This window comes from Fusarium verticillioides, chromosome 11 (assembly GCF_000149555.1).
Source record: "Fusarium verticillioides 7600 chromosome 11, whole genome shotgun sequence".
Lineage (NCBI taxonomy): Eukaryota > Fungi > Ascomycota > Sordariomycetes > Hypocreales > Nectriaceae > Fusarium > Fusarium verticillioides.
In genome coordinates, this window is record NC_031685.1 from 1,592,498 (window position 1) to 1,617,733 (window position 25,236).

The 25,236-nt window shown below is 44.9% G+C and overlaps 13 protein-coding genes across 13 annotated transcripts; 7 read left to right on the forward strand and 6 right to left on the reverse strand.

Annotated features, from left to right (window-relative positions):
• The first annotated feature begins 2,998 nt into the window (after nt 1-2,998).
• FVEG_16845 (hypothetical protein) lies at nt 2,999-3,869 on the forward strand. Its single transcript, XM_018906084.1, has 3 exons — nt 2,999-3,237; nt 3,290-3,427; nt 3,475-3,869. The coding sequence occupies exons 1-3, from the start codon at nt 3,061-3,063 to the stop codon at nt 3,796-3,798; spliced, it is 639 nt and encodes a 212-aa protein (XP_018757930.1). The 5' UTR covers nt 2,999-3,060; the 3' UTR covers nt 3,799-3,869.
• Nucleotides 3,870-4,203: 334 nt separating this feature from the next.
• Nucleotides 4,204-5,214, forward strand: FVEG_10630 (hypothetical protein). The gene is made up of 2 exons (XM_018899794.1): nt 4,204-4,399; nt 4,460-5,214. The coding sequence occupies exons 1-2, from the start codon at nt 4,229-4,231 to the stop codon at nt 5,018-5,020; spliced, it is 732 nt and encodes a 243-aa protein (XP_018757929.1). The 5' UTR covers nt 4,204-4,228; the 3' UTR covers nt 5,021-5,214.
• On the reverse strand, nt 4,898-6,243 carry FVEG_10629 (hypothetical protein). The gene has a single exon (XM_018899793.1). The coding sequence runs from the start codon at nt 6,070-6,072 to the stop codon at nt 5,098-5,100; it is 975 nt and encodes a 324-aa protein (XP_018757928.1). The 5' UTR covers nt 6,073-6,243; the 3' UTR covers nt 4,898-5,097.
• Nucleotides 6,244-6,838: 595 nt separating this feature from the next.
• On the forward strand, nt 6,839-8,692 carry FVEG_10628 (manganese transporter). Its single transcript, XM_018899792.1, has 4 exons — nt 6,839-7,066; nt 7,129-7,367; nt 7,424-7,698; nt 7,749-8,692. Exons 1-4 carry the CDS (start codon nt 6,871-6,873, stop codon nt 8,596-8,598), a joined length of 1,560 nt encoding a protein of 519 aa, XP_018757927.1. The 5' UTR covers nt 6,839-6,870; the 3' UTR covers nt 8,599-8,692.
• Nucleotides 8,693-9,256: 564 nt separating this feature from the next.
• FVEG_10627 (hypothetical protein) lies at nt 9,257-10,375 on the forward strand (the record flags this gene model as incomplete). The annotated part of the gene is made up of 1 exon (XM_018899791.1): nt 9,257-10,375. The coding sequence occupies one exon, from the start codon at nt 9,257-9,259 to the stop codon at nt 10,373-10,375; it is 1,119 nt and encodes a 372-aa protein (XP_018757926.1).
• A 393-nt stretch (nt 10,376-10,768) lies between these two features.
• FVEG_10626 (hypothetical protein) lies at nt 10,769-12,040 on the forward strand (the record flags this gene model as incomplete). Its single annotated transcript, XM_018899790.1, has 1 exon — nt 10,769-12,040. The coding sequence occupies one exon, from the start codon at nt 10,769-10,771 to the stop codon at nt 12,038-12,040; it is 1,272 nt and encodes a 423-aa protein (XP_018757925.1).
• Nucleotides 12,041-12,557: 517 nt separating this feature from the next.
• Nucleotides 12,558-13,559, reverse strand: FVEG_10625 (hypothetical protein; the record flags this gene model as incomplete). Its single annotated transcript, XM_018899789.1, has 1 exon — nt 12,558-13,559. One exon carries the CDS (start codon nt 13,557-13,559, stop codon nt 12,558-12,560), a length of 1,002 nt encoding a protein of 333 aa, XP_018757924.1.
• Nucleotides 13,560-14,249: 690 nt separating this feature from the next.
• On the reverse strand, nt 14,250-15,215 carry FVEG_10624 (arabinan endo-1,5-alpha-L-arabinosidase; the record flags this gene model as incomplete). The annotated part of the gene is made up of 1 exon (XM_018899788.1): nt 14,250-15,215. The coding sequence occupies exon 1, from the start codon at nt 15,195-15,197 to the stop codon at nt 14,250-14,252; it is 948 nt and encodes a 315-aa protein (XP_018757923.1). The 5' UTR covers nt 15,198-15,215.
• A 562-nt stretch (nt 15,216-15,777) lies between these two features.
• On the reverse strand, nt 15,778-16,083 carry FVEG_10623 (hypothetical protein; the record flags this gene model as incomplete). The annotated part of the gene is made up of 1 exon (XM_018899787.1): nt 15,778-16,083. One exon carries the CDS (start codon nt 16,081-16,083, stop codon nt 15,778-15,780), a length of 306 nt encoding a protein of 101 aa, XP_018757922.1.
• Nucleotides 16,084-17,067: 984 nt separating this feature from the next.
• FVEG_16844 (hypothetical protein) lies at nt 17,068-19,265 on the forward strand. Its single transcript, XM_018906083.1, has 3 exons — nt 17,068-17,493; nt 17,541-17,775; nt 17,829-19,265. Exons 1-3 carry the CDS (start codon nt 17,076-17,078, stop codon nt 19,204-19,206), a joined length of 2,031 nt encoding a protein of 676 aa, XP_018757921.1. The 5' UTR covers nt 17,068-17,075; the 3' UTR covers nt 19,207-19,265.
• A 67-nt stretch (nt 19,266-19,332) lies between these two features.
• FVEG_16843 (hypothetical protein) lies at nt 19,333-20,386 on the reverse strand (the record flags this gene model as incomplete). Its single annotated transcript, XM_018906082.1, has 2 exons — nt 19,333-19,379; nt 19,435-20,386. 2 exons carry the CDS (start codon nt 20,384-20,386, stop codon nt 19,333-19,335), a joined length of 999 nt encoding a protein of 332 aa, XP_018757920.1.
• A 337-nt stretch (nt 20,387-20,723) lies between these two features.
• On the reverse strand, nt 20,724-21,499 carry FVEG_10620 (hypothetical protein; the record flags this gene model as incomplete). Its single annotated transcript, XM_018899786.1, has 2 exons — nt 20,724-21,084; nt 21,144-21,499. 2 exons carry the CDS (start codon nt 21,497-21,499, stop codon nt 20,724-20,726), a joined length of 717 nt encoding a protein of 238 aa, XP_018757919.1.
• A 1,873-nt stretch (nt 21,500-23,372) lies between these two features.
• FVEG_10619 (hypothetical protein) lies at nt 23,373-24,875 on the forward strand (the record flags this gene model as incomplete). The annotated part of the gene is made up of 1 exon (XM_018899785.1): nt 23,373-24,875. The coding sequence occupies one exon, from the start codon at nt 23,373-23,375 to the stop codon at nt 24,873-24,875; it is 1,503 nt and encodes a 500-aa protein (XP_018757918.1).
• Between the last annotated feature and the right edge of the window lie 361 nt (nt 24,876-25,236).

Genomic DNA, 25,236 nt, shown 5'->3' on the forward strand with positions numbered 1-25,236 from the left:
CATTATAATAAAACAACTAAATCACAAGCTAGACTTTAAATATATTAGACCTTATAGAATTATTAGAAAGATCTTTAAGAATAATTATAAGCTAGATCTACTAATAAGGATTAGACTCTATAAAATCTTTTATATTATATTACTTAAATTAGCAGCTAATATAATATATATTAGGATTAGTAATAAACTAGAAGAAATTAATAAACTAGAACTTTATAAAGTAAAAGTAATTAGGAAAATGTAAGTAGAAAATAGAAAGAGAGAATACTTAATAAAATAGAAAAACTACCTAGAAAATAAAAATATATAGGAATTACTAAAATACCTTATTAATGCCTAGCGACTGCTAAGGGATTTCTATTAAGAATATTAACAGGGAATATCTTATTCTAGTTAATAATATTAAAAGCGCCTGCTAGCTATGCCTTTATAATAGTAAAAAACTTAGTATTCTTAATAGCTTTAAGCTTATTAAGGGTTATCACATTTTAATAAAGTATCTTAAAACTATGCTTATTTAACTATTATTTCTAATAATATAAATATATTAAATAACTTAAATACTTATTTACTTACTGCTATAAGTTTAGTAGCTTGGTTTTAGCTACCTCCTCCTCCTTTTTAAGATAATACTTCTTAGTAGTAAAACAATTAGCTATAGCAGTTAGTAAAAATTATATAGAAAAGGAATAGCTGCAGACCTTTAATAGAAGTAATGCCCTTTCTATTACACTTATAGCTATAATAAATGCACTAGGAATAGTACTTATAACTAGGTAAGGCCTAATACTGCAGTTTCTAAGGCTTACAGTAGCTATATAATATAATAAGAAAACCGGTATTTTTAATTAAAATTACTTATATATAGTAATTATAAGTGGCTTTAGACTCTAATATACTATTAGCATTAAAATAAAGGGAATATAGGATTAAGTTAGACTTATAAGGATAATATAAAAAGAGAAATAGGTAATATAGGCCTTAAGGATAAGACTAATAAAGGGAGGGAGATCGTATTATAACCTAACTTAGGAAAAGTGCTTATATTATATAGCCCCCCCTCCCTTACTATTTTTAATTAATCTGTATATAACTTATAATATTCTAGGGATAACTATTATAAGCTATATATTAGACTTATAACTTAACTTATAACTTACTATAAGCCTAACTTACTATACTGTAAGCTACTATAGTATATATATATATATTTACTTAGCAGTAGATAGAACTTAGCTTACTAGCTATTAATAACACTTCTTTACCTTAATAAGCCTAACCTGTACTATTAACTATTAAAAGATATAATATCTTAATATACTTAGTATAATGCCTTATGCATTCTGTAAATATAAACCTAGTATAGACTAGTTTACCTGTTTAGAAACCTAACTGTCACAAGAAAGTAAGAGGTTATACTATAATATTATAAATAAGGCTAGATATTTACCTACCACTATCTTTAATATCTTTTAATACTAGAAAACTTACTAAACCTTAAATAAAAAACAAAAGTCTAGATATCTTAAGAAACTTATAGTTTAGCAGATTTAGTATATATTACTTATATTAAAATATAACTATAGGATTATATATAAATCGCTTATTAATTATCTAGGTAATAATATCTTATAAATAACTATATACTGAATTATAAGACTTTATTATAGTTATAAATAGAGGGCTATATAGTATATACTGCTATCTAGAGAAATAGTAAGATAGCAGTTTTTATAGTATTAAGCTTAAAGGGAAGATATTAATAAATTACTAGAGGTATATTGTTTTAAAGTTTATTAATAGATACTGCTTAGGAATCTTTTACTTAATTAATAATACCTTTAGACTATTTTTAGTAATAAATTATTAGTTTAATTATAACTAAATTATAAATATAGCTAGGTCTTTAGGAAGCCTTATAAGAAGTTTATAAAGGAATTAGTTAATATAATAGTTTATAGAAAGTTATAATTATTAATTATAATTTAAGGAGTAATCTAGAGAGGCAGTAAATCTAATATTATTATTATAATCCGCAATTAGACTGCCAGAAGAAAAGGATATACTTCCCTAAGTTATTAAGAGGCATTAATAGAAGGTTTACTTCCTATCTAGACTAGTTTTTGCTATTTCTAATAAGATAACGCCTATATATATAACTTAGAGTCTATAATAAACTAGCTATTAGAATATAGAATATCCTAGATTAACTGGCCTGCTTACAGTCCAGATCTTAACCTAATAGAGCATATTTAGAAGCAATTAAAGCTTAATATTAAGAAAATATTCCCTTAATTAGACCTTCTAAAAGACAACAAGTCTAATTAAGTAAAGTTAATTAAATATATTAAGTTAGTATAGGTAGTAGTAATACTAGAGCAGATTAACTGTTTAATTAATTTACTTCCCTGCCAACTTAATGCTTATATTTAAGTATAGGGTTAGTATATAAAATATTAAAGAGAAAAATCTGGTAATTAAAATAATATATAATATATTATTATTAGATTTAAATTAAATTAATTGTATATATGTGAAGTTATTACCGTTAAAGTGATTAAGTTCCTACAGGGTGGGGTATTCAGATACTTTTGGACCATAATTTTACCTACTTACTAAAACAGCTTCCTAAACAGTGTCAATTTTATACCTGGTTTATCTGCATATCTTTTATCGTATAAGATAAGACAATAGCATTCTAGATAATATATAAAAGCATATCTTCAGTTTTTAAAAGTTATAGAAGTCAAGTTAAGCTTAAATATATATAGTTATCTATATTTATTTAAATAAAACTAAGTTTATAATTAATATAAATGCTAAAGAAGTAAGTCTAAAAAAATAAACAAGCAGCACTCTGTAATTACTTACCCTGTAATTATAGGCTAACAGGGTCTCGTAGGGACAACTGGCCAATAGGAGTGGCTGGACATCAGGTAAAGGAAATGCGCTAATTATCGGAAAAACCTTGCACAGACTCAAGTGACCGTTCATTTACCTTAGATCAGAACAGCACAACACCCAACTTGCTCTCATTCTAGAGTCTGTATATCAAGAACCATGTTTAGCGCCAGATCTGCCTTTCCCTTTGGGACAAGACTGCCCTATTGGACTCTTCCAAAACGAGCTACACTATGCAACTTTCAGTCACTGGCTTCAGCTCCTTGCAAACGGGGCATATCCTTGCAGCCATCGAAACCTCTACGAGTGAAAAACGACCCATGGCGGCAAGATCGGGTCAGTTCTATGCCATTTTTTCTAAATAAGCGACCGATTCTAATATCTTTAGTTTATCGAAAATGACAAACTTACGCAGCTTCGACTCCGACGAGGGTTGGGAATAACATTTATTCCAGCTAGTGATAAATTGCTTGCCCAACAATGCCGAGAAGAGCAAATAAAGCGGGGTCATTATCCGCGCGATATTGTAAGTGTTATTTATCAAAAGCTGTTCTTCTCGACTAACTTTTAAAGCCGGGGAAGGGAAGATCAGAGGCTGGATTTTACGTCTCATCTGCTGTCGCTGATTTATTCATAAAGAAAACACCAAGCGAGGTTGCGAAGGAGCAGTGGTTCTTCAAGGTAAATAAGAAATATTACTGCATGGAACCTGTATATATCGAGCAAATGTATCGTTTCTATGGAGAGGGGGATATGGAGCCCCAGGGAGATATAGACTTGCTGGTGGAAAAGTATATAAATGAATATCTGAAGAAAAAGGACAAGGACTTTCGAGGGAGGACAACACAAGAGATTATAGAACTGTTCCGGGGGCCCCAAACAATGGAGATAGCCTGATTAAGTATTTAACTCTAGCTACCTCAAACCAGGCTCTTATCAATAAGATATAAGTATAACAGAGAGTGGATTTTAATGATACCCTTTAGAGCTTATAGTTATCCGCCTATTATATTTTATAAAACGCATTAGTCCTAAAAAGCATTGAAGGGAAATTATACCTAGTCTAAGAATAAGTAGTTAGATCAATACTTGATATTTCAAGTTATATAGAAAGTGAGAATTATTATATAAAGAGATTTATTAGTTCTATCAGTCTTTCAAGGTATAGAAGCATGGCAGAAGTCGATGATTAAGTTTTGTGGATCTAAGCTAACTTGATTCGACTGGAAGAAAGATTCTCCACTAACTGCCCCAGATTAGGGGTCGCGATGTTGAACAATCCATCACTCCACTTTTAATTCTTTTCATTGACCCTCCTTAGAGGAATATGTCTGCCATCTTTAGACCTGCTCACTCTTTGCAAAGGTTCTCCATCTATAAGCGACCTCAAGCGCAATTTTCATTATGCAGGGTCCAACGTAGGTCCTTGGAGACATCCAGTCCAGGTGCCTACGCCGAAAGGCCAGTGCGACTGATGAACAGACATGAAAATGAAAAAGTCAGTTACGCCTCACCCTCGTTTATTAATGGATTCCCTTTCCGATACTCATACGCACAGATCATAAATCACCGCTCCTTTGTAAAAGACATTTCAAAGATCCCATTTGGGTATGCGTTTGTTCCATCGACCAACGCTGCTATCGCGCATATCTGCCGGCGAATGGCGACAGAGCAAAGCAGGGAGATATTTGCTTGTGTCAGTACCCAGCGGCAAAAACACCCGACAGACTCGCAACCAAGTTCCACTAAGGTCGGTCCGCAACCAGCTTTTGGTCTCTACGTCCCATCCGATATTGCCGATGCTGCTACGATTCAATTTGATGAACAGATAAGAGCTGTACAGGCAAAACAAATATTCTACATAAACGAATTCTTTCCTTATATGCCTTCTAGGCAAATACGTTCAATGCATGCCAAAGAATACAGGTACCAGCAGCGATCGGATTGGGATTCAAAAAGGTTAATGAAGGAGGTCAAGTGGACAGTGACGCAGAAGGTTGAATTGTATCTTAGGGGATACATACGCAAAGAAGAAGGCAAGCTTACGGATGAAGAAGTAAAGCAGGTGATGGCATCGTGGAAGGATGGCAAAGAGATGCCAAATGTTGGGATTATCTAGCATTGACTGGACTTGTTTGGTTTCTAGCTTGGCTACCTGACTTTAACTGACTTGTAATTCTCAAAGTCCTTGAATAATCAGAGCTTGGTTAGATATCCAACTGCGCACTTTATGATATCTACGATCTCATCGGCTTGTTTCCATAGATCGTTGTGATCACCGCTAGCTCTCATCTCAACAATTTCAAGCGTTGATGTCTTTCTCAGGTGGTCCTTCATAAGCTCAGTCTGGGCATACGGGACAAGACCGTCTTCCTTGCTCTGAGCAATTACAACGACCTTGCCTTCAGGCCACTCTGCGCTCCAGTCTGTGACACTTGTAGGACAGACAGCCTTCCATACCGCCCCGTCATCGCCGAAAGCGTTTTTCGTGAAGTCGGTATACAGTGGTTGAAGTTGTTTGTGAGATTCTGGCGGGTCGTTGATGAAGGCAGCGAGATCGTATAGTCCGTTGAGAGGAGCTATGACTCTTGGCTTCTTCACCTTGGGAACCGAGATTCCCTTTGCAGTACCTAGCCAGTGATCGGGGTTCATCAATGTCTGGAACGTCATGGTAGCACCGCAGCTGTGACCAGACAGGATATAATCATGAGCCACCCCAAGATCATTTTGCAGAAATGAGATAGCCGTGAGGAGAGCGATTATGTGATCAGGATGCTTAGCTTGCCGAGCAACATCAACAGGCTCTGACGAATCGCGGGGTGGTGCGGGATGCATAGGATGATTGGGATGGCTTGAAAGAGGATAATTGATTGATGCGACGCCTGCGATGGCTTTGTTTTTGTCGCTTAGAAGTTTGAGGGCAGTTGCTTCGAAGGACGAAGAGTCGACGAGCGGATCTCGCCATGCCCCGCCGTGGATATAGATGACCCAAGGGCCTTTGCCATAAGGCAACAAGTCTGCTTTCGGCAGCGAAGAACCTTGAGCAGACTTCGGTTGCCAAAGGTCGAGAGTGTGAAGGTATGTTGCATCTTGCGTGTATGGAACACGGCGTTTATGCCATGTATCGCCAGAATCGACCCATGGAGTTAAGGACCAGAGCTGTGACGTCATTATCCCAACGAAGGGCAATTTCAAGGCGTGAATATTGTTTTGAATCTCTTTACTATGATTCAAAAGCACAGAGACATTTGGCAGAGAACTTTATGAGAATTGGCGAATTTAACAATCTGGGAGTTCTCTCAACCCCGCCTAGAGGACCTTGATCCTAAGGGACTAAAACACTTGGGGAATCTAGCCTTATGTTAGGCTAACTCTTGCTGAGTTTATTTTGACACTCTATATCAAGGACACGTGCTATTCGCACTGTTCGGATACGGATGCGGAGAAAGTGACCCGTTTCCGCTCAGCCGACTCACTTCGAAATCTGCGGGTGATTCGGAAATGGAATATCCTTTCCGCCTTCTCCAATCAGCCACCATGAATCTCAGCGGTTTCGTTTGACAGATGATAAGATAATGCTTCTGTGATTAGACGCTCTTTCTGAAGGTCAATAACTGATAGAAGGGCATATTGAAACGAGAAATAGGCAATTAATGAGGATGAAACCTGGCTCTTGACAAAATATCTTCAAAGATAAATCTGTTTGCAATGACTTCATCTTGGGTATCACGGTGATTCTCAACGGTCAAAACAACTTTCAAATCCAATCATGTATACTGCCCTACATCTCATCACAATCATCTCAAGCCCTTTCATATTCTTCGCAGGGATTAACTCTCGAGTCGCGTCACCTCGTATTGTCTCACGACGACACGTGATCTCATTCAGGTATAGCGTGTTTCCGTTTTTTCACTTCTGAGAAAGCGAAAGCGATCCTAGCCCAATACCAAGACCGCCAAGGCCACCATCATGTCCTCAGCCAACCAGGACGAAGATAGGCATACGCAAGTAAATGACCCTGCGATATTACCTACAGAGCCGCAATGTTCTACGACGCCTACAAGAGATCCTAGCGCTTGGCTATTGCACCTTCAGCGCTGGAAGAAAGCGTTGATCAAGTTCTTATCCTTCATCGGTCCTGGCTTCATAATCGCTGTTGCTTATAGTGCGTCTTGCTTGTTATACCCATCCTCATTTTATGTTCGTGGCTAACAAAGGTTCTGATAGTTGATCCCGGAAACTACTCTACAGACATCGCCGCCGGTGCATCTTACCGCTTCAAGTTGCTCTTCATCGTCTTGTTGTCCAACCTCTTTGCTATCTTTCTCCAAAGTCTTGCTATCAAGCTCGGCACTGTCAGCGGACTTAACTTAGCTGAAGCCTGTCGAGCATTTCTACCGAGATGGCTTAACATTATACTGTACATATTTGCTGAAATCGCCATCATCGCGACCGATATCGCTGAGGTATGCCGTCTTTGGAGTACCCTCAGCTTCACACTATACTAAAACTAGGTTCCCAGGTCATCGGCTTTGCAATCGCACTGAACCTTCTCTTCCCAAAAGTCCCTCTCGTCGCAGGTTGTGCCATCTCCATTGCGGATGTCATGGTCATCCTGCTGTTCTACAACCCCGACAAGTCCATGAGAGGTCTGAGGATATTCGAGTACTTTATTCTGTGCCTGGTTATGGGAGTTGTGATATGCTTTTGTATCCAGTTGTCGTTGATACAAAACACTTCAGTTGGAGAAGTGTTCAAAGGGTACCTGCCATCGAAGAGCATTGTAGAACAGCAAGGGTAAGCTTTTCCCCAAGGGCTATACTGTAGGTACATTCTAACCAGCTCAGGTTATATCAGGCGTGCGGTATTCTGGGCGCGACCGTCATGCCGCACAGCCTGTACCTAGGCTCTGGTATTGTCCAACCTCGTCTACGCGAATACGATGTCAAGCGAGGCCTTGTGCCTCCCCGCCCATCCCCAAGCACTACAGGCAATCAAGTTTCGGACAAGACCTACTATATCCCATCGCTCGAAGCTATACAATCCTCGCTAAAGACTTCCATCGCCGAACTCGCCATCGCCCTCTTCACCTTTGCCCTCTTCGTCAACTCGGCTATCCTAATCGTTGCCGGTGCCTCTTTATATCAGAACCCCGACGCCGTTGACGCCGATATCTTCAGTATCCACGATTTACTCGCATCATCGATCTCTCCTGCAGCAGGAATATTGTTCGCCCTGGCTCTATTGCTATCCGGAATCACAGCGGGTATTGTCTGTACTATCGCCGGCCAAATGGTCAGCGAGGGTGCTCTCAACGTCAAAATGCGTCCCTGGCTACGCCGGTTGATGACAAGAAGTATCAGTATCACGCCAAGTATCATTATCGCTGGCGCAGTAGGCCGGTCCGGCCTCAACGCTGCTCTCAACGGTTCGCAGGTAGCGTTGAGTATCGTTTTGCCCTTTGTCACAGCGCCTCTTATTTACTTTACGAGCAGGAATAAGTTCATGACTGTTAGATCCGGTCCTGCACGACTCCATGTTGAAGGACAACCGACATTGATGACGGGACAGAGGAATGATGAGGAAGATGTGAAAATGCGGAATGCATGGTATACTACAGCTATTGCAGTTGTGATATGGCTGATCATTGCTATTATGAACGTCGCCAATCTGGTGTTGCTTGGCAAGGGCCAGTAGGTGACTTAGCCCGCATGGTAGCGCATCACATTTATAGACATTTGATAGACTTGCCCATAGCTCTTGGGAATTAAGATATTTTTACATAACGACAGGCGGCCGTCACAGATTAGTCGTCATCTAAGGCAGAATGATTTGAACGGCATTCTAAGACCTATGATACTGCAGCGAGCAAGTACAACACACCGTGCTCACGTTACCATTTTCTGATGCTGCGTCGCGTTCTATTGATCCGATCGCAAAGCAGTGAATGGTCATAACGTGGCGAGATTTTTGTGAATCATTGTTGCTGCCATTGTACTCTCTATGTTCAACTCTTGGACCAGGAGCTAACCCTTTGTAGTGTCGTGATACATCACCCCCTCGAGCTAATTTAGCGTCCGACACCCTATCCGGATATCAAGTACCCAACGGCTTCCCCACGATGTCGTATCAAGATGATTTGCAATTGGGTATTAAATTTCCGGTAACATTGTATGGAGAAGATCTGGAACTCTGTTATCCGGACTGTCCAAGCACCGATCGCACTGACAAGAGTCGCCATCGCAGCGAATCAGTGACATGGCATTCCTAATATATAAACTCACTAATGTCTAGTGCCCTGCAGATACAATCAATTCACCTTTATTCAATTGTCATCGTATTAATAGTCAACAAGATGCTTCGCCCACGTTTCTCTGCCGCTCACCACTTCACCCTGACCACCTTTGGATGTCAATACCATGCCGACAGTCCAAGTAGCGAAAAGCTCGAGCTGATTGAAGAGTTCGACAACCTCATAAAGGACGCCGGCGTTCCAGTCGAGCGACTAGAACAAAACGATATCCCCTCCAGGGTTTGGATGACTTACTGGACCTCACCTCAGACCTTCAAGTCATGGTGGGAAAGCGACGCTACAAGAACCTTTTGGAGATCACTTCCAGACGATGCTGGCTTCTGGAGGGAGTCAGTTTGTCTTCCTGCCACTAGAGCTATGCATGAGTGTACAGGCAAAGATCCAGTTGGCTTCGGTCACTGCGGAGAACTCGTCCCTCTGACTGAGAAGACTGGGTATTGGGGAGCATATCGTTCTCGTATGACGCCCGACTTTGAAGGCGACACCTACAGTTCTTCTTCGGACGCTTGGCAGCCCCCAAAGCCTATGACAGATAAGATTCGTCGTGGAAGAGCTCAGATTACCAAGTTCCCAGAGAACCTCTGTATTGTTATTGAAGGACAAGACTACAGTCATATGAAGGAAAAGGAGCGCGAGTACTGGAACGAGAATTTCGATGGCCTTACCAAGGAATGGGTCACCAATGTTGTGACAGCAGGCATAGAGAAGGGAATGGTGTCGGCGAGGGCATGCCACGCATTTGCGGGAGAGAAGACACTCGGAGCAACAAACAGTACAGCCTCCAATGGCACCAATGGCACTCACAAAGGTGGCATATTCCCAGGCCTCGACTACATCCGCCAAGCCCAGATCCTGTACTGGACCGACCTCTCCAAGATGGAGCACATGGGCCGATGGGACAAGGGCCACGTCAAGCTGCGGCGTAACTTCATGTCAGCATACGGCCCGGGCGGCGAAATGCAAGGCGGCGACATCCTCCTCTGGGTCGATCTCGGCATAATCAAAGGCGACGAGATCGACGCCGAGTATGTTGGGTGCTACGAGGGCACAGGGTTTCTCGCGTTTGACGAGAGCGCGATGTTCGCGAGCTCGAGCGTCACTGCGGCTGAACTGCCGCCGATTTTTGATAAGCCGATTGCGTGTCAGCCAATAGAGTGGTAGATCTCATGCGGAGTCAGATTGGCTGAGAGGGGTGGGAGGGGATGTTATTGGGCAACGGGACATGCCGCTTATTCGGGACCCGAAAACAAGAGATGCTGTGTAGCAAACTTGGCGATTGCGGCTGCAGAAATCCATGGAAATGGTTGTCGGTATGCACGTTCGGCATGTTCTTATCACACCGTGAATAAAGCCCTCACGTCAGATGGCTGGCGACGCCTGCCAGAAGGATAATCAGGAATGAGGATATCAGGTTGAACAACATGTATATATAGCTATAGTAGTCTTGGCATGAAGAGAGAAGTTATGATAATTGTTTTTTTGATCAATCTCCATACAATATCGCATCTTGAAGGACATTCAGCATCTTACGATTATTACGTTCAATTATTGAAAATGGCTTCAGCAAACCACTCCAACCTCTTGCAGCTAGCACAGACTGTTCAACAGGCCACGGAGGCTATCGTGAAACACCTCCAGAACACCAAGCAGAAGGAACCGTCCTTTAATCAGAACAGCAAATCCATTCAGGGTGATTCCGACATTCACTCCACCAGGATTCAGCTCAACGATGCAGCGCAAGACCTCCTTCGTCTCGTCAACGGCCCAGCAAATGAATACCGCTCATTTTACATGAGCCACTACACCCTTGCAGCATATCAAGTTGCTCTTCATTTCAAGCTCTTCAGACATGTTCCCCTTGGTGGGAAGACCAGTATTGCCGACCTGGCTGCAAAGACTGGCATTGATGAAGGTCGATGTCGCAGAGTGATCAAGCATCTCGCGACTCAACGCGTCTTCGAGGAAGTCGAGCCAGATGTAGTCACTCACACCGCAAGCTCTGCTCTCATCGCACGAGACAGCGACATGGAAGCTATCCTCTGGATGCAATTCGACGAAATGTTCAAGGCAGCCTCTGACGCTGCCAAGTTTGTCCAAAATGATCTCAACGGTTCAAAGGACGCTGATTCACCGTTTGCTACGCGTCACGGCAAGCCGCCGTATCAATTCTACGCCGATGTCCCCGAGAAGGGCCTCAACTTTGCAAAGGCTATGGCTGCGCTCACTCAGTCGGACCGCTCAGTCACTGCCCTTCGCGATGGCTTTCATTGGGACAAGCTTGAGGCCCCTGGAAAGGTCGTTGATGTTGGCGGCGCCAGTGGTCATGTTTCCATGGACTTAGCAGCCGTTTTCCCCAACCTGAGCTTTGTCGTTCAAGACGTTAGCCCTGAAGCTCTCGATGATGGAAAAGCAAAGTTGCCATCTGAGATCGCAGACCGAGTCTCATTCATGCTGCATGACTTCTTCAAAGATCAGTCCATTGCCGACGCAAACGCGTTTTTCATGCGTCAGTGTCTCCATAACTGGCGGGACGAAGACTGCATCAAGATTCTTCGAGGTCTTGTCCCCGCGCTTGAGAAGTGCAAACCTGGAACCCCTCTTCTCATCAACGAGGAAGTTTTGCCAGAGCTAAATGAGGTTTCAAAGTATCAGGAGCATCTGTCGCGACAGTGTGATATGTGTATGCTCGTAGTTGCTGGGTCGAAGGAGCGTACTAGGGGAGACTTTGAGAAGCTCCTCAAAGAAGCGGATTCCAGGTTCAAGGTTGTCAAGGTTCACAGGAATAGCACGAGTACTATGGGTCTCGTTGAGGCGTATCTGGGCTAACAAGTCTCATTCATGTTTACTAAGCAATGTTCACTATGTAAATGCATTAGGCCACAAGCATCAGAGTATCGATCGATGCTATATGAGAAAATAGGATCAAACAGTATATGCAGAACCAATGCCAGCATTGCGGTCAAATGTGTTTGAAATCGCCTACAGAATATACAGTATGATTGATGGAATAGGCAGTATTAGGCCGATAGAGCCACCAAAGAAGAATATATCCACTACGTTCAGTCTTTGTATCAGTTAGATCATCATCCTCAGTTTTGTGGCCTCCTTGTTAAATGATCTCACAATTATGTCGAAATAGATACAGTCCTTAAAAGCACATACACTCTCTTTTCCAGGCTTTGAGGAGGAACAAGCATTTCTATAGTGAGACGCAACCAGGACTTTAGCGTTATGATAGGTAAAGGTCCGAATGGTTTGGCAGTGCAGTCATGTACCATGGTAGGGTTTCACAATGCATCGAAATAATATAGTGCATAGCTCAACACATTATCAGCTATTCCACCTACAAAGGCCTAGGATCAACACTCTGCAAAGTCGGCGTAACCTTTCCAAACAAACCCGTATCCTTGTCGATGGGTACCCTATCAATCGTAGTCTCCCTATTATACCCATTTCCATCGGGAATATGGAAGCGATGATACGCGATATACCACTCATCCGTTCCAGGAATGTTGATGATGGAGTTATGTCCCGTAGCAAGAATGCCCTTCGATTCGTCCTTCTCCAGAAGAACACCACGATATGTCCAAGGTCCAATGGGGTTATCCGCCGTAGCGTACCCAACGCGATAGTTCTCTGAGCCCGTATCGTCGATAGAGTATGTCAGATGATATGTTCCATCGCGATAGTTGACGAAAAGACCCTCGCGGAAATTCTGAAGACCTGTGATTTTGTGCCAGCCTGCTTTGAGAGAGACCATGTCGTCGTTGAGCTCTGCGACAATGGGGACACCGTTTCCCCAGTAGATATACCACTTTCCAGTCTCAGGGTCTTCAAAGGCAGCGGGATCGATAGCCTGGTTGCTGACAATCTCCTCATCAGAAGTTCCCTTGATCATCGGCTTATCCTGTGCCTTCCACGGCCCCTCAGGATGATCAGCCACCGCCGCACCAATACTCTTATGCCCATCACTCACAGAGGGATTATTCCCACTATGGTAGAAGTAATACTTGCCTCCGCGAGCAGCGAAAGCAGGAGCCCAGGCATTACCTGTAGCCCAGGGAACGTTGCCATTCGTACCATTGAGAGTAAGGAATGGCTTGTCGCTCTTTGTCCATGATACGAGATCTTTTGATTTCCACCAGTAGAAGACGTTGCCGCCCCAGCCTTCGAAACCGTCGGTGGTAGGGAAGATGTAGTATGTCTTGTCGACGATGGCGATGTTGGGGTCCGCCCAGAGGCCGGGGAGGACAGGGCTATCCCGTTTGCTGAGGGCGAGGGATGAAGCCTCTTTGAGGGTTAGGAAGGCCACGAGGAGATGGCTGGGAAACGATAGAAGACGCATGATGAGATAACTGAACACGGTTCGTGGGGTCTGTTTCGCTGTTAATTCCATCGCGACGAATGGCGACTTACACGGTCTATATATCACCACCAGATCGCCGAGCGTCACCATTTCCCGGAAGCATTATTCAGTTACCAGTTCTCCGGCCCGTCACGGACCGAACATTCTTCTGCATGGGATAGACCATCCATTCCTGTGATTCTATTCGTGCGCAAAGTCGAGATGTTTCCCCCGCATTGACTCTGGGGGATCGGCATTGCGGGGTGCTTAAGCGCTCGAGTCATTGGGTAATTAGCTGGGCTCGTATAAACCTCCAATGCTACCTGCCGAGATCGTGGGGCGACTAAACCACGTTTTGGTCACGCGGCGGGACGATCCCTCGGCTTGCTTCCTGTTCATCCCTAGTCTTGAATGGACTACGGTAAGTGTTTCAGGACATCGCTACTCCGAGGCTTTGGAGCCATGGCGTCTGTATCCCAAGGCGACTGTTACTTCGTCGTATACTCACCATGATTGACACAAGGTTCCATGCACCATCACAACATAATAGACCTTTTCTTGCTACAGATTTACATGTTGTTCGTGGTAGGTGGCCACGCAGTATATATATATATAAGTTGAAGTATTTACAGATGCAATTCGTGTATAGACAATGAATTCCAGCTCACATCCCATCCCCAGTTCAGCCCTCTAATAAGCAACAGGCCAGCCATTGTCATATCTGAGCAAGTTGATGCCCAACAGCGCTGTGCCAGCGTTATCGTAGTAATGATAGACAAGAACGTCCGCATCGTTATCAGTGAAAACAGCATTATGTCCCGGTCCATGAATAGATCCGTGACTAGCCATAATCTCCGTTCCTCCACCAGACATCATCTGCTTACCAGCCTTGTCAACATAAGGACCAGTAATGCTGCTCGACCGTCCAACCATGACACGGTACGTGCTAGCAGCGCCCTGGCAACACTTGTCGAACGACACCCAGAGGTAGTAGGTGCTTCCGCGTTTGGTGATGAACGGAGCCTCGACGGCGCCTTCGACGGAGGCGTCGCGTTTGGCGAGGGAGTACATGCTTGAGCCGGTGCGCTTGCCGGTCTTGGGGTCGAGTTGGATGAGCTTGATGCCGGACCAGAAAGAGCCGAAGGAGAGCCACCATTTTCCATCAGAGTCGACAAAGAGATTTCCGTCAATGGCATTGTAGTCGTTGTTGTTGTTGGACTCGACGACGACGCCTTGGTTGGTCCACGAGCCGGATGCACCGGTCTTGCTGGTAGCGAGAAAAATGGCAGAGGTACGCTGACCGAAGGAAGAGGCGGAGTAGTACAGATAGTACTGGCCGTTGTGGTAGGAGATATCAGGGGCCCAGAGGTTCTTGTCGCCCTTGGTGTACTGCGTAGTCCAAGGCGCACCGTTGGGGAAAACAGCACCTGCATCCTTCCAAGCAGTTCGATCAGAAGAAGTCTTGAGCGAAACGTTATCGCCAGTATGAGCCAGCAAGTATCCACCGCTGGGAGTCTTGACAACCGTAGGGTCGTGAACACGAGTATCGCCGGTGACGGGACCAGGGTTAGGATAAGCAGCGTTCACGCCGCTGAGGGACGCGACGGCGACAAGACCGCTGACGAGGAGTTTCCACATTGTCGATAGAGTTTATGAGTAATGATAGAGATCATCGTGTTTGAAACAAAAAAAGACATCGTGGTGATCTTATAGCTGCGACTTCCTCGGCATTCGGTGCAGGTCCTTAATAGTTTCAGCGGGCGCTGAAACAAGGCGGACCTAAGGCTTCGGGGAATATTCTTCCATCGGTGTAAGCGCTCCACGGAAGAATTGCTCAGCGGAGCTTCTCGGTCCGGTCCGAATTGGGCACGCTCGGCCGGTAGTTTAGACTGGGCTGGTTGAGGGTTCACCGCTGGAAGATGACGCGAGGAAATACGCCTATTGTTGCATCTCGTATCTTTGAGAGTGTTTCTTATCGGCAAACTCAAATTTCTCGGTTTTTGGGTTTTGGGGATGTGATGCAGGGATGAATACGCGGATAGCTCCGAGACAGCCAAGAATGGGATGAAACGGGATAGGGGAGCTAGCCGATCCTCCCAATCCCGGAGATAATCTCCGAATATTGTTTATTGGAAACGTTTGTGACAACGATCAGACGGTGATTATTGAGGACTTCCGGTTCGATTATGGCTAACTGAATAGAAGACATCTCGCTCATCTAGCTACGTCGAATGCCATCCTGTACAAGTGGTTTCATAGTTGAGAAAGCATATCGCGCAATCTTCCAGCTTCCATCCTCCTTCCTCAGAATAAACAACTCTTGGTTGGAATGAGGTTCTGATGTTTGAGTCTGCAGCATGATTTTTGTGCCCTCTGCTGTAGTTCTTGCGAAGGCCCATTCCGGCGACATCAAGACGATTTCATCGATGTCAAAAGTAATTGTGAGTTGAATGCTGTTGAAGATCCGCTCATAGGTCTCAGTGAGAGCCTGCGTTCCCGCGCTGGCGTTGAAGTGGGGAGGCATTATAACGCCATCGCTGGTGTAGAGTGAGACTGTTTCTTTGACATCCCGTTCTTTGAGAGCACTTCCGTAGGCGTGTAGCACAGTAGTGATAGCTTGAATCTCGGGTGAAGACACTAGGAAATGTCAGCCGGTCATCTAATGAGGAATGTGTAGGGTAGCTTACTGTTGATGGATGCTGATTCTGTTTGTAGACAACCTTAGGCCAGGCCTATAAACAAACTCTTGTAACGATGAATTTAATAAGCATAAGGAAATAGCTTCCCTATCCGTGATCTATTCTTTTATATGTTTCTCCACTGGACTTATCTTCTATTAACCAGAAGTGGGGGTTCCACAACTTGAGTTAAATCTCTTAGTTCAAGAATGGGGCAGCAGAGTGCATAAAGATGATAAGATACGCACTTCGTATAAAATTTAAGAAATCTAGAAGTGGGATTTCAATTGTCATTTTCTGATCCATTGACACCACGAAAACCCTGCTTGAGTGCTTTTAATAATTAAGTGATGCAGCTTGACCAGACTAGAATCCAAGGGAAAGTAGTAACTATAACTATAGTGTAAAAGTAGTCTTATTAGCGACCTACGCTCACTACTAGCGAGAATAATACAATAATGTTTATTCTGAGATCTAGTAAGGCAAGGCATTTTCTTGTCTCTTCGTCAATATGGATATGCAGTTGCTAGATGCTACCTTGTCCGTACACCTGCAGCTTTTTCAGTGGAGCCTTATTTACTGTGTTCCCCAGTCTAATTGACTTCTCAATTGGCTACTGCGTACGGACTGAAAAGCTGCTGTAGCCTGTAGGTAGCGGGACTCTAACTGTCCAATACCTTGCAAAAGCTAAAGAACTAGAGCTTGTGATTGGCTATACTCATGGAAGAACATCCCAGTCGTCAAGCAGGGATCATCAGTTGGTGCCTCAGACTTGCGTTTATAATCTCACGCTGTTGCCTGCTCGAAACATGAAACACAAACCTCAACATACAAAAGAATGTCTCTGTGCGGTCTTTGCAGAGAGATCCCATGGGAGAATCTTCCCACAGTCCCGCCTGAGTCGTTTCCGTCCATCAGTGGATATCCATATCTCGTGGACTTTCACCATTGGCCCAAAGACAACCGAGGCTACCTACATCATCAGAGCCTGGATGCTCTACGAAACGCCGCGGGCAATGAAAGCTGCGGTATTTGTTCACTGATACTTACTCAGGTCGAACTGTGCCAGGCCGAACTCGAAGAACTCAAGCCCCAGTGGGAAGCTGGGACTGAAACGGAGTATGGTTGGCCGCTATGGGAGATGTGGATTGTCAAGAGAGAAGTTGGAGGGGATGGGTTTTGGGTTATGAGTACGACGGACCGCGGAAAACGGACAGTGCGGCTTGTGGCGGCCATTGGGCTTTGTGTAGACGATGGTGAGATCGAATATTACGTTCAGAGATACCGATACTGATGTTTCTAGGCAATCCTTTAGCTCCGATCATTCGCGGACGACCTGTTGAGCAGTATGGCGGAACTTCGAAGGCGATAACTAGGGTTCATGACTGGGTCACTGGATGCAACCAGCATCCTAAGTGCAGCCCCGGAGATACACTGTTGCCAGGTCGAGTTGTTGACGTGGGTGATGATATCAACAGCCCATATGCGAAGCTCAGAGAGACGGACGGACAGGAACGCGGACAGTACATATCTCTGAGGTATCTCTCCCATCCAGACTTCGAAATGACAGTCACTGATATTCCCACCACAGCTACTGTTGGGGCAAAGAGCCCCAGTTCACAACCACCAAAGCAACTCTCGAGGAGCGCAAACGTCAAATCACCATCTCCGATCTCTCACAGACACATCAAGATCTCATCAAACTGGCAAGAGAAATACATGTGAGATATCTCTGGATAGACAGCATCTGCATCTGTCAAGGTGACTACGACGATTGGGAGCGTGAATCAGCAAAAATGCTCTCCATCTACGCAAACTCGTACATAACGGTTGCAGCCTCAAAAGCAAAGGATCACTCAGAAGGACTCTTTAGCGAGACAACGCCAAGGGAATACAAGAAGTTCGAGTATAAGTTCGGAGATATCAGTGGGCAGGCCATGGCGTTCAATCTTCCGATTGATAAAGAGTCGGGGGCTAATTCCTATGTGAGCCTGCCGGATGAACCACTGTCTGATCGGGGCTGGGCTCTTCAGGAACGAGTACTACCGTATCGAAGCTTGCTTTATACAAAGCAGCAGATGTTCTTTGAGTGCAGTGAGGGATTTCGAGGGGAGGATGGCACGGCTCTCGATTCGAGATTTATTAATGTGCATGATATGCCAGACGGACAGGACCAGAAAAAGAAGCCCGAACATGAAGAAGAGGAGGAGGAAGAAGATCCTAAAGCAAGCCTGTATCAGTCATGGTATAGCCTTCTCTGGATATATGGCCCTCGAAAATTGACAGAGCCGTCGGACAAACTCCCTGCCATCTCTGGTCTTGCGAGTATCTTTTCCAAGCGCCTTAAAGACGAGTACGTCGTCGGGCTCTGGCGATCAAGACTGTTGGAAGGACTTGTCTGGCAAAGCCTAGAATGCAGAAGGGTTTCAGAGTACAGAGCACCATCCTGGTCATGGGCCTCCATGGACGGAATTCCTGGCCTCGGGGTAAGAGCACCTTACGAGGAAGTTGCCAGAATCCTGGATGTCAAGGTTGATCTCAAAGGGACAAATATCTACGGCGAGGTCACGAGCGGAAGACTGAGACTCCAAGCGCCGATGGAGCGATTATATCTCGACACAAAGGACTGGGATCCTACGAAGCCGGGGTTTGCGTATGATAACAACCCTCCGATACGTACGGCGCATGATGAGACGCATTCGCGCTTCGACTTTGACTTTACTGCTGATGATGCGCCGCAAGAGGCACTCAAGATAGTCAAGAGTTTAGAAGGGAAGGAATTGTTTGCGCTCATCTTGCTGAAAGTTAAAGAAGAGGATGATGAGACTTATCATGCGGTAGTGGTAAAGAAAGTCGATGGGGGAGAGGAGTATGAGAGGTTGGGATTTGGGTTGCTTGATGAGAAGGCTTTGGGACGTAAGCCAAAGCTTGATGCGCAGGATGAGTTCCCAGTTATTACACTTGTGTAATCAAACAATAAGCCTTATTAGTTTCTTCAGGAAAATTACTCAATATCATCTGATGCATACTACTACTATATTGTGATACAAAGTAGCTAAGCTATGCCCTAATAATTCCGGGATATGAAATACTCGTTAGCTGCTGTGAGCTGCTTCTCGATTGAAGGACGATCTTCGGTTGGCTGCATGAGATACAGTCAGATTCCGATACCTCTACCCTAATCCTTGTCAAGTTACCTTCCACAGATGTAAAGAAAAGATCGTTGAAACTCTCAACGAAAGAAAAGTTGGAGCCCGATTGGACTGTGCAAATATAGATATGATCCTCCTGCTCATCGTGCCATGCATGCCCCTTTATCAAATATACCTTATTGTCAACAGTTCTGCAAAAGAAGCCGATAACTCGATTTTGACTACATATCGGCGCAAATGGAATAGACCTTTTGTCAATCGTCAAGCCCTGCCAATTTATATCCTTCTTGCTGGTTTGGACCTTATCTGGACGATGGAAGAATTTGTCCCAACTGTCAACGCCATCGAACTGATCAGTAGTCGATTCTCCTTGACGATATATTCGAAGATATAAGCAGGGGCCCTCGGCTTTCTCAGGTCTCATGACCCTAAATGCTTGTGTCACCTGGTCACCATGACGGACGGGATACTCCTCAAAGATAAAGTGAACAATCCATTTACCAGTGTCTGTTTCACTGAGGGAAACTAGTGATCCCGTAACTGACGCATAAGATATGGTACTGTCATCTGTATTAAAGAAGAATCCCATTCCTGGTAATGGAGTTGGTGTGTCGCCAGTTTCATGTGGAAAGCTCCCGACTGACCACTCAACAAGGAAGGGCGTACGGAATTTTACCGTGCAGATCGAAAGACGTTCTTCATTTGCCGTAAAGAAGTAAATCCTTAGGTTTCGAGAGTCGCTATCAATATACTCGAAATGGCATGACAGTGGTGTGTTCTCCATTGCCTTCAGAAGTGGAGTTTCCAAGACAGTTGCCCCATCGTGATCTCTCGGTAGTATGGCTAGCTGAATCCAGTTATCGGGTCTTTGGAAAACCAGGACTCCATATGCCATCTCCTTCTCAATAGCAGCACTAACCCACGACCTTGTATCAAGCAAGCTTTGCTCTATAGCATCGGTTGGTTTATGTGATTGAGAGATATTGCATGTTGACATATTGTTCCTCAAGATGTCCATTAACCTCGGAGAATTCATGTAACCCGAAGTGTTAGATACCATGAAGTTTGCCGAAGTTCCCATCTCATCGGTTTCTCTTGACTTTTCATCGTTCAAACAGCTTTCTTGTGTCTTTGCGTCTCTTTCGGATGGCATTTGACCCTGAACGTCTGGCACAGCTAATCCTGCCTGTGGACCCCCAAGATCTGTAGTGTCATTCTGCATTAATGAGCCCATATCAGGCAATGGCACATTCGTCTCGGTGACGTGCGATTGAATTCCTTGATCCGGGGACCCATCATTCGCCTTGACTGTATCAACAGATGTATGGATATTCTCAGGAGCAGAGATAGATAGACACAGGCTCAGGTGGGATCGCAGGAACATCGCTCTCTGAGAGTACCTCGGACAAATGAGACTTTGGAGTAAAGCTTGTGAAGGAGTTTCTGACTTTAGATACAAACTGTTGTCGCAAGCTGCCATTTGAGTCATGGCGTCTCGGTTTGTACCAAGAACTCTTTCCTGATATTGTCGACTTGATGGTCTCTGGTTTTGAAGGTTCATCCACAAGCTGTCCTTCGGTAGAGTTCTCAGGAGCCTGAGACTCGGATTCAGCGGATCTGCTCAAAACATCCCTGACAGTATCTTTAACAGCCTCAAGAGTCTCATTCAAGCTTGGTTGAATGCCTGAATTTATTCTGTAATCGAGGAGTCAGTGGAAAGACGAGTGAAGCATATGAAACAACTGGAAACGTACAATGAATGCTTCAAGGAGGTGCTGGACGATTCTTGGACGATGGTTTGCATCAACAAGTTGACGAGAGTGATGTTGAGGAACATTCCTGTCTGGCTAACTTTGGCTATAACTGCTTCAATCTCAACCCTGCAACTCATGGCGAAGGTCTTTCTATCCATCAAGCTGGATCCGGGTTCGAGGCTCTCGAGCTTCCTTTGCGCAGCTTCGATATCCCGCTCCATCTGTTGCATCAAAGGCTCAAAATTGAGATCCACCGATAGACTTGCCGCTCCGTTCCCTTCGGCTAGGCGTTCCATGGTCTTGCCAGCACAGTCAATGACCTTACTAAATGAGTTAGGTTTTCTTGGAGTGTTCATTCTGGAATATCTAACCTTTGATATACTAATAAGGTCCTGAGTCAATTCTCCATGTTTCTTAACTGCTTCTCTGATACCTTCTAATGCTCTCTTGGTTGAGGTGATAAATTGCACTAACTGCGTAACAATGGTGGGAATGGCTGCTACCGCGCCGAAAACCTCCAATCCGCTCATTGTATGACCTCACCCTTGGGTGTGATGATAATGTAACGTGATATGAGAGGTAGGAAATAAATGGAAGAAGAATGAGACCAGATTTCAGTGAATGTGCAGCAGGTATATTTAATATATCCATTAAGGCTGTTTTTTAGGCAAGCCGCAGGGCAAACTGCCTGCAAGAGCCACTCCACGTTACATGATCTGACTGGTTCACCTGTAATTGATGGTGTGCTGATGTGCCGCCAGGCCGACACGATTTCGCCCGCGGAAAAGAAAGAGCAGTAGGTCATCAAGAACGCTATGTTCTGTAACAGACTGTAATAAAGATTATTCTCACTTGATATTTGGAAGGTTCTGATGGTTAGTAAAGTGATTGAAATCATGCTATTGGCGATTTAAAGTTGATGTTTCTGTACTTTGGTGGGGGGCCGGTCAAGGCCCTACCCGAGAAGCTGTAGTAGCTACACTTTGCAGCTACACCATCCACTCGTTGTGACATGGTTGTCCCCAGCCTACTAAACCTTGCAAGATGTACCGCAGACAGTTAGTAATTTCGCCGGGTTACGTATCAAACACACAACTGATGGCGATGTCTTCTTAGGAATTTAATTTATCTCCATGCCAAAAAGTATTTGGCCGAAATCTACAACAAGCATAAATTGAAAGAAGCTGATCGATAAGGGGATGAAATTAACAAAACAAAACGTCAGGATTCGAAACTACCCGTGCGAAGACAATCTCTGTGATGTCTTAGAAGTTTTGCAATCAACACAGCAGCGATGATGCAATAATCCTATGAAGGTAACTACAGATCTCCAGTCAGCATTGAATCTCAGATAGATGGAGGTGGTTGCAAGGGCAAGACCTACATGAAAAGTATCTACACAAAAGTATAAGCTCGCAAGGACCAGGACAATAATTGTCAAATTTTTAGTGCTATTGAATGCTTTCTCTGATGATAACCACTTAAAGTGCTGGGAGGGTGGCATTCTAATCTTACAGCCAGCCACTTTGTCCTAGCTGAAAGTGTCTACCGAATGGAAGCTATCGCAGAAAGCCTCGTTGAGCAGGGGTGCATTGCCAAGACTACCGTAGTCACAAATATTTGCTGTCTGCATGTTGTAACAGGCCAACAGAGAGGATCGATTAAATAAACATTATAAAGCCATGTAATTAGTTCAATCAACAGTCTATCGACGTTGACCCTCTATGGCAGATGCGACTTGCGGAAGCGTCCACTCAGGCTTATTTAACTTCCTTTGCTTTTGCTTACATTTTGATGCGGCCTGGGCTACCGAGTCACACGGGTTCAAGTTAGTTAACGCCACAGTCTTTTTTAAGCTTAATTGAAACCACTCGAGGCTGAATGAAGCGCAGTGCCCAGCATGTCTTAAGACCCCTTCCCCCATTGCGCGCATATCCCTCGTTCTCGTTCTTTCATCGCATCTGCAACAGCGAAGGGGAAGAAATGGTCTGCCTAAAAATCGTAGCCCGTTTTGGGGCGTTATTATGTTTATCAAGGCAGATAGGAAGCGTCACTGCCGGCAAGTCATGCCTCATTCTCTGCAGCGTCGCGCATGACTAATTATTTCCAGCCTGTTCCAACGAAGAAACTTCTACAATTACCGAAGCGACCCAAGTATCGAGCCTCGCGGCATCATGTCCGACGTACACCGGTGATCTCCAACTCCTTAATATCACGAAGACAATCAATATGACGGGCGTCGAGACACTCATCGGCGATATCACGTACAACAACGACTTCCCAGACGACTACGTTACATTCTATAGCTCGACCCTCAAGAACGTCACCGGCGACCTGCTGATGTACGGCGCCGGCGGGAAGACTACCAAGACACCTGGAGATTTGAACATAACGCTTCCTGCCCTGAGAACCATCCATGGGCTGGGTGCATACTGGGGATGGGGCGACATATCAATTAATACGGACCCAAAACTTAACGTATTACGAGGATTCCAGATTGGAGCAAGCCAGTCTGCGGCGGGCAATTTATACTTGAACGTTACTTCTACTTATAGTGTTGGCATTTCAGGTGTCGATTTTCAAGTCACTGGGGGAGCCCTTCTCACCTCATCGGCGGAGAAGGTCCAGCGCGAGATCACAGTTTGGGGAAATAGTGGACTAAAGCGTGTCGAGCTGGATGATCTCAAGTTCGTCAACTATACGGTCGACATCAAGAGCAACTCGGACCTGGACTATATCTCTTTATCTCTCACCGAAGTCGGACTCTTGCGCGCCATGGACAACGGGAGAGATACGCATCTGTCAGTGCCTAATCTCAAGAGGCTCGGAGGCCGCAGTGACCCTGGCACTCATACCAGCGGAGGCGACGCTGGCGGTATTTTCAGGGATCTTGTCAACGCCAGCCTACCATTGCTGACTGAGGTTCACGGCGATGATGTCGATTGGTTCAAGGGAAAGCTCAACTTCACTTCCAATTTCTTCTCAGAGCTTAGTCTTCCGAGTCTCAGGACGGCAAACTGCACACTCGGGATCGATGAGAACATTGCACTGAACGACCTTTCAGTGCCGAGGTTGAGCTACGTCAAGGACTTGCAGATACACGATAACCCTCGCCTTCTCAACTTTACGGCCAATTTACTTAAGAAGGCTGATAACATCAACATGACCGGGCCATTCACCAACGTCGAGTTCTTTGGTCTCGAGGTCATTACGGGTGATTTCTATTTGGCTGGCGACAAGACCATGGATTGTTCTTGGTTCGATGAACATTTCCTCAATCACATTGTTCAGGGGTCATACAAGTGCGTCGGCAACCATACCAAGCCTGCGACCGAGCGCAAACCCAGCACACCGACCGACGAAGCAGATCTTGAAGATGAGGGTTCGAAACAAGGAGGAAGGTCTTCCAGTGGAAGTGGCCGGGGATCATCTTCCGGAAGTAATGGCGGGCTATCGACTGGTGCAAAGGCAGGAATTGGGGCGGGAGTCGGTGTAGCTGGCCTTATCCTGCTCGGACTCGGTGCTGGGTTTTTGATTGGCAAGAAGACGAAGAGACCACCTGGTGCGGCCACTCATACTACTGAATCTGGGTACCAGAAGGCTGAGCTCGATGGAGACGGTAAACCGTCCAGTGGTGTGAAGCAGGTGCATAGTGTAGAAGCTTCGGAGATGCAGGATACGGGCAAGTCTGAGTTGCCTCTTAATCCAGCGAGAGCCGAGTTAGCAGGATAATTCTCTGCGGTCTTGGAAACGCGTAATCGAGAGGCCATTCTCATAATAACTTGGATATCACATATTGACTTCGAGGTTGGAAAGATATGCCTCAACACGAATTTTCTTTCCAAGGAGGTCCACTAGAAATGCCAACGTGGTTTGATAGAAGCGTTCTTTGTGTCAATTCATAGATGCCTGTTAATAATAAGGCTGCACTGAACTGAGCTCGAGCGGCTGATCCGGTCTAACAGGCCACCACCAATCAAGCACAGCCATTAGCGAACTGCATAACGCCACAGCGCTTCGGTCAGAGTTTCAACCCTCCTGCCAAGCTATCAGGCGCCAGCAAATTCGAACTTAAATGAACGGTAATAAGGCA

Bases quoted from the DNA above. Each gene is read 5' to 3' on its own strand.
- FVEG_16845 (XM_018906084.1), top strand. From the start codon at position 3,061: ATGTTTAGCGCCAGATCTGCCTTTCCCTTTGGGACAAGACTGCCCTAT. The intron at 3,238-3,289 runs GTCAGTTCTATG...TAATATCTTTAG, and splicing joins ACCCATGGCGGCAAGATCGG to TTTATCGAAAATGACAAACT. The intron at 3,428-3,474 runs GTAAGTGTTATT...TAACTTTTAAAG, and splicing joins GTCATTATCCGCGCGATATT to CCGGGGAAGGGAAGATCAGA.
- FVEG_10630 (XM_018899794.1), top strand. From the start codon at position 4,229: ATGTCTGCCATCTTTAGACCTGCTCACTCTTTGCAAAGGTTCTCCATC. The intron at 4,400-4,459 runs GTCAGTTACGCC...TCATACGCACAG, and splicing joins ACAGACATGAAAATGAAAAA to ATCATAAATCACCGCTCCTT.
- FVEG_10629 (XM_018899793.1), bottom strand. From the start codon at position 6,072: ATGACGTCACAGCTCTGGTCCTTAACTCCATGGGTCGATTCTGGCGAT.
- FVEG_10628 (XM_018899792.1), top strand. From the start codon at position 6,871: ATGTCCTCAGCCAACCAGGACGAAGATAGGCATACGCAAGTAAATGAC. The intron at 7,067-7,128 runs GTGCGTCTTGCT...AGGTTCTGATAG, and splicing joins CATAATCGCTGTTGCTTATA to TTGATCCCGGAAACTACTCT. The intron at 7,699-7,748 runs GTAAGCTTTTCC...TAACCAGCTCAG, and splicing joins AGCATTGTAGAACAGCAAGG to GTTATATCAGGCGTGCGGTA.
- FVEG_16844 (XM_018906083.1), top strand. From the start codon at position 17,076: ATGTCTCTGTGCGGTCTTTGCAGAGAGATCCCATGGGAGAATCTTCCC. The intron at 17,494-17,540 runs GTGAGATCGAAT...TGATGTTTCTAG, and splicing joins TGGGCTTTGTGTAGACGATG to GCAATCCTTTAGCTCCGATC. The intron at 17,776-17,828 runs GTATCTCTCCCA...TTCCCACCACAG, and splicing joins GGACAGTACATATCTCTGAG to CTACTGTTGGGGCAAAGAGC.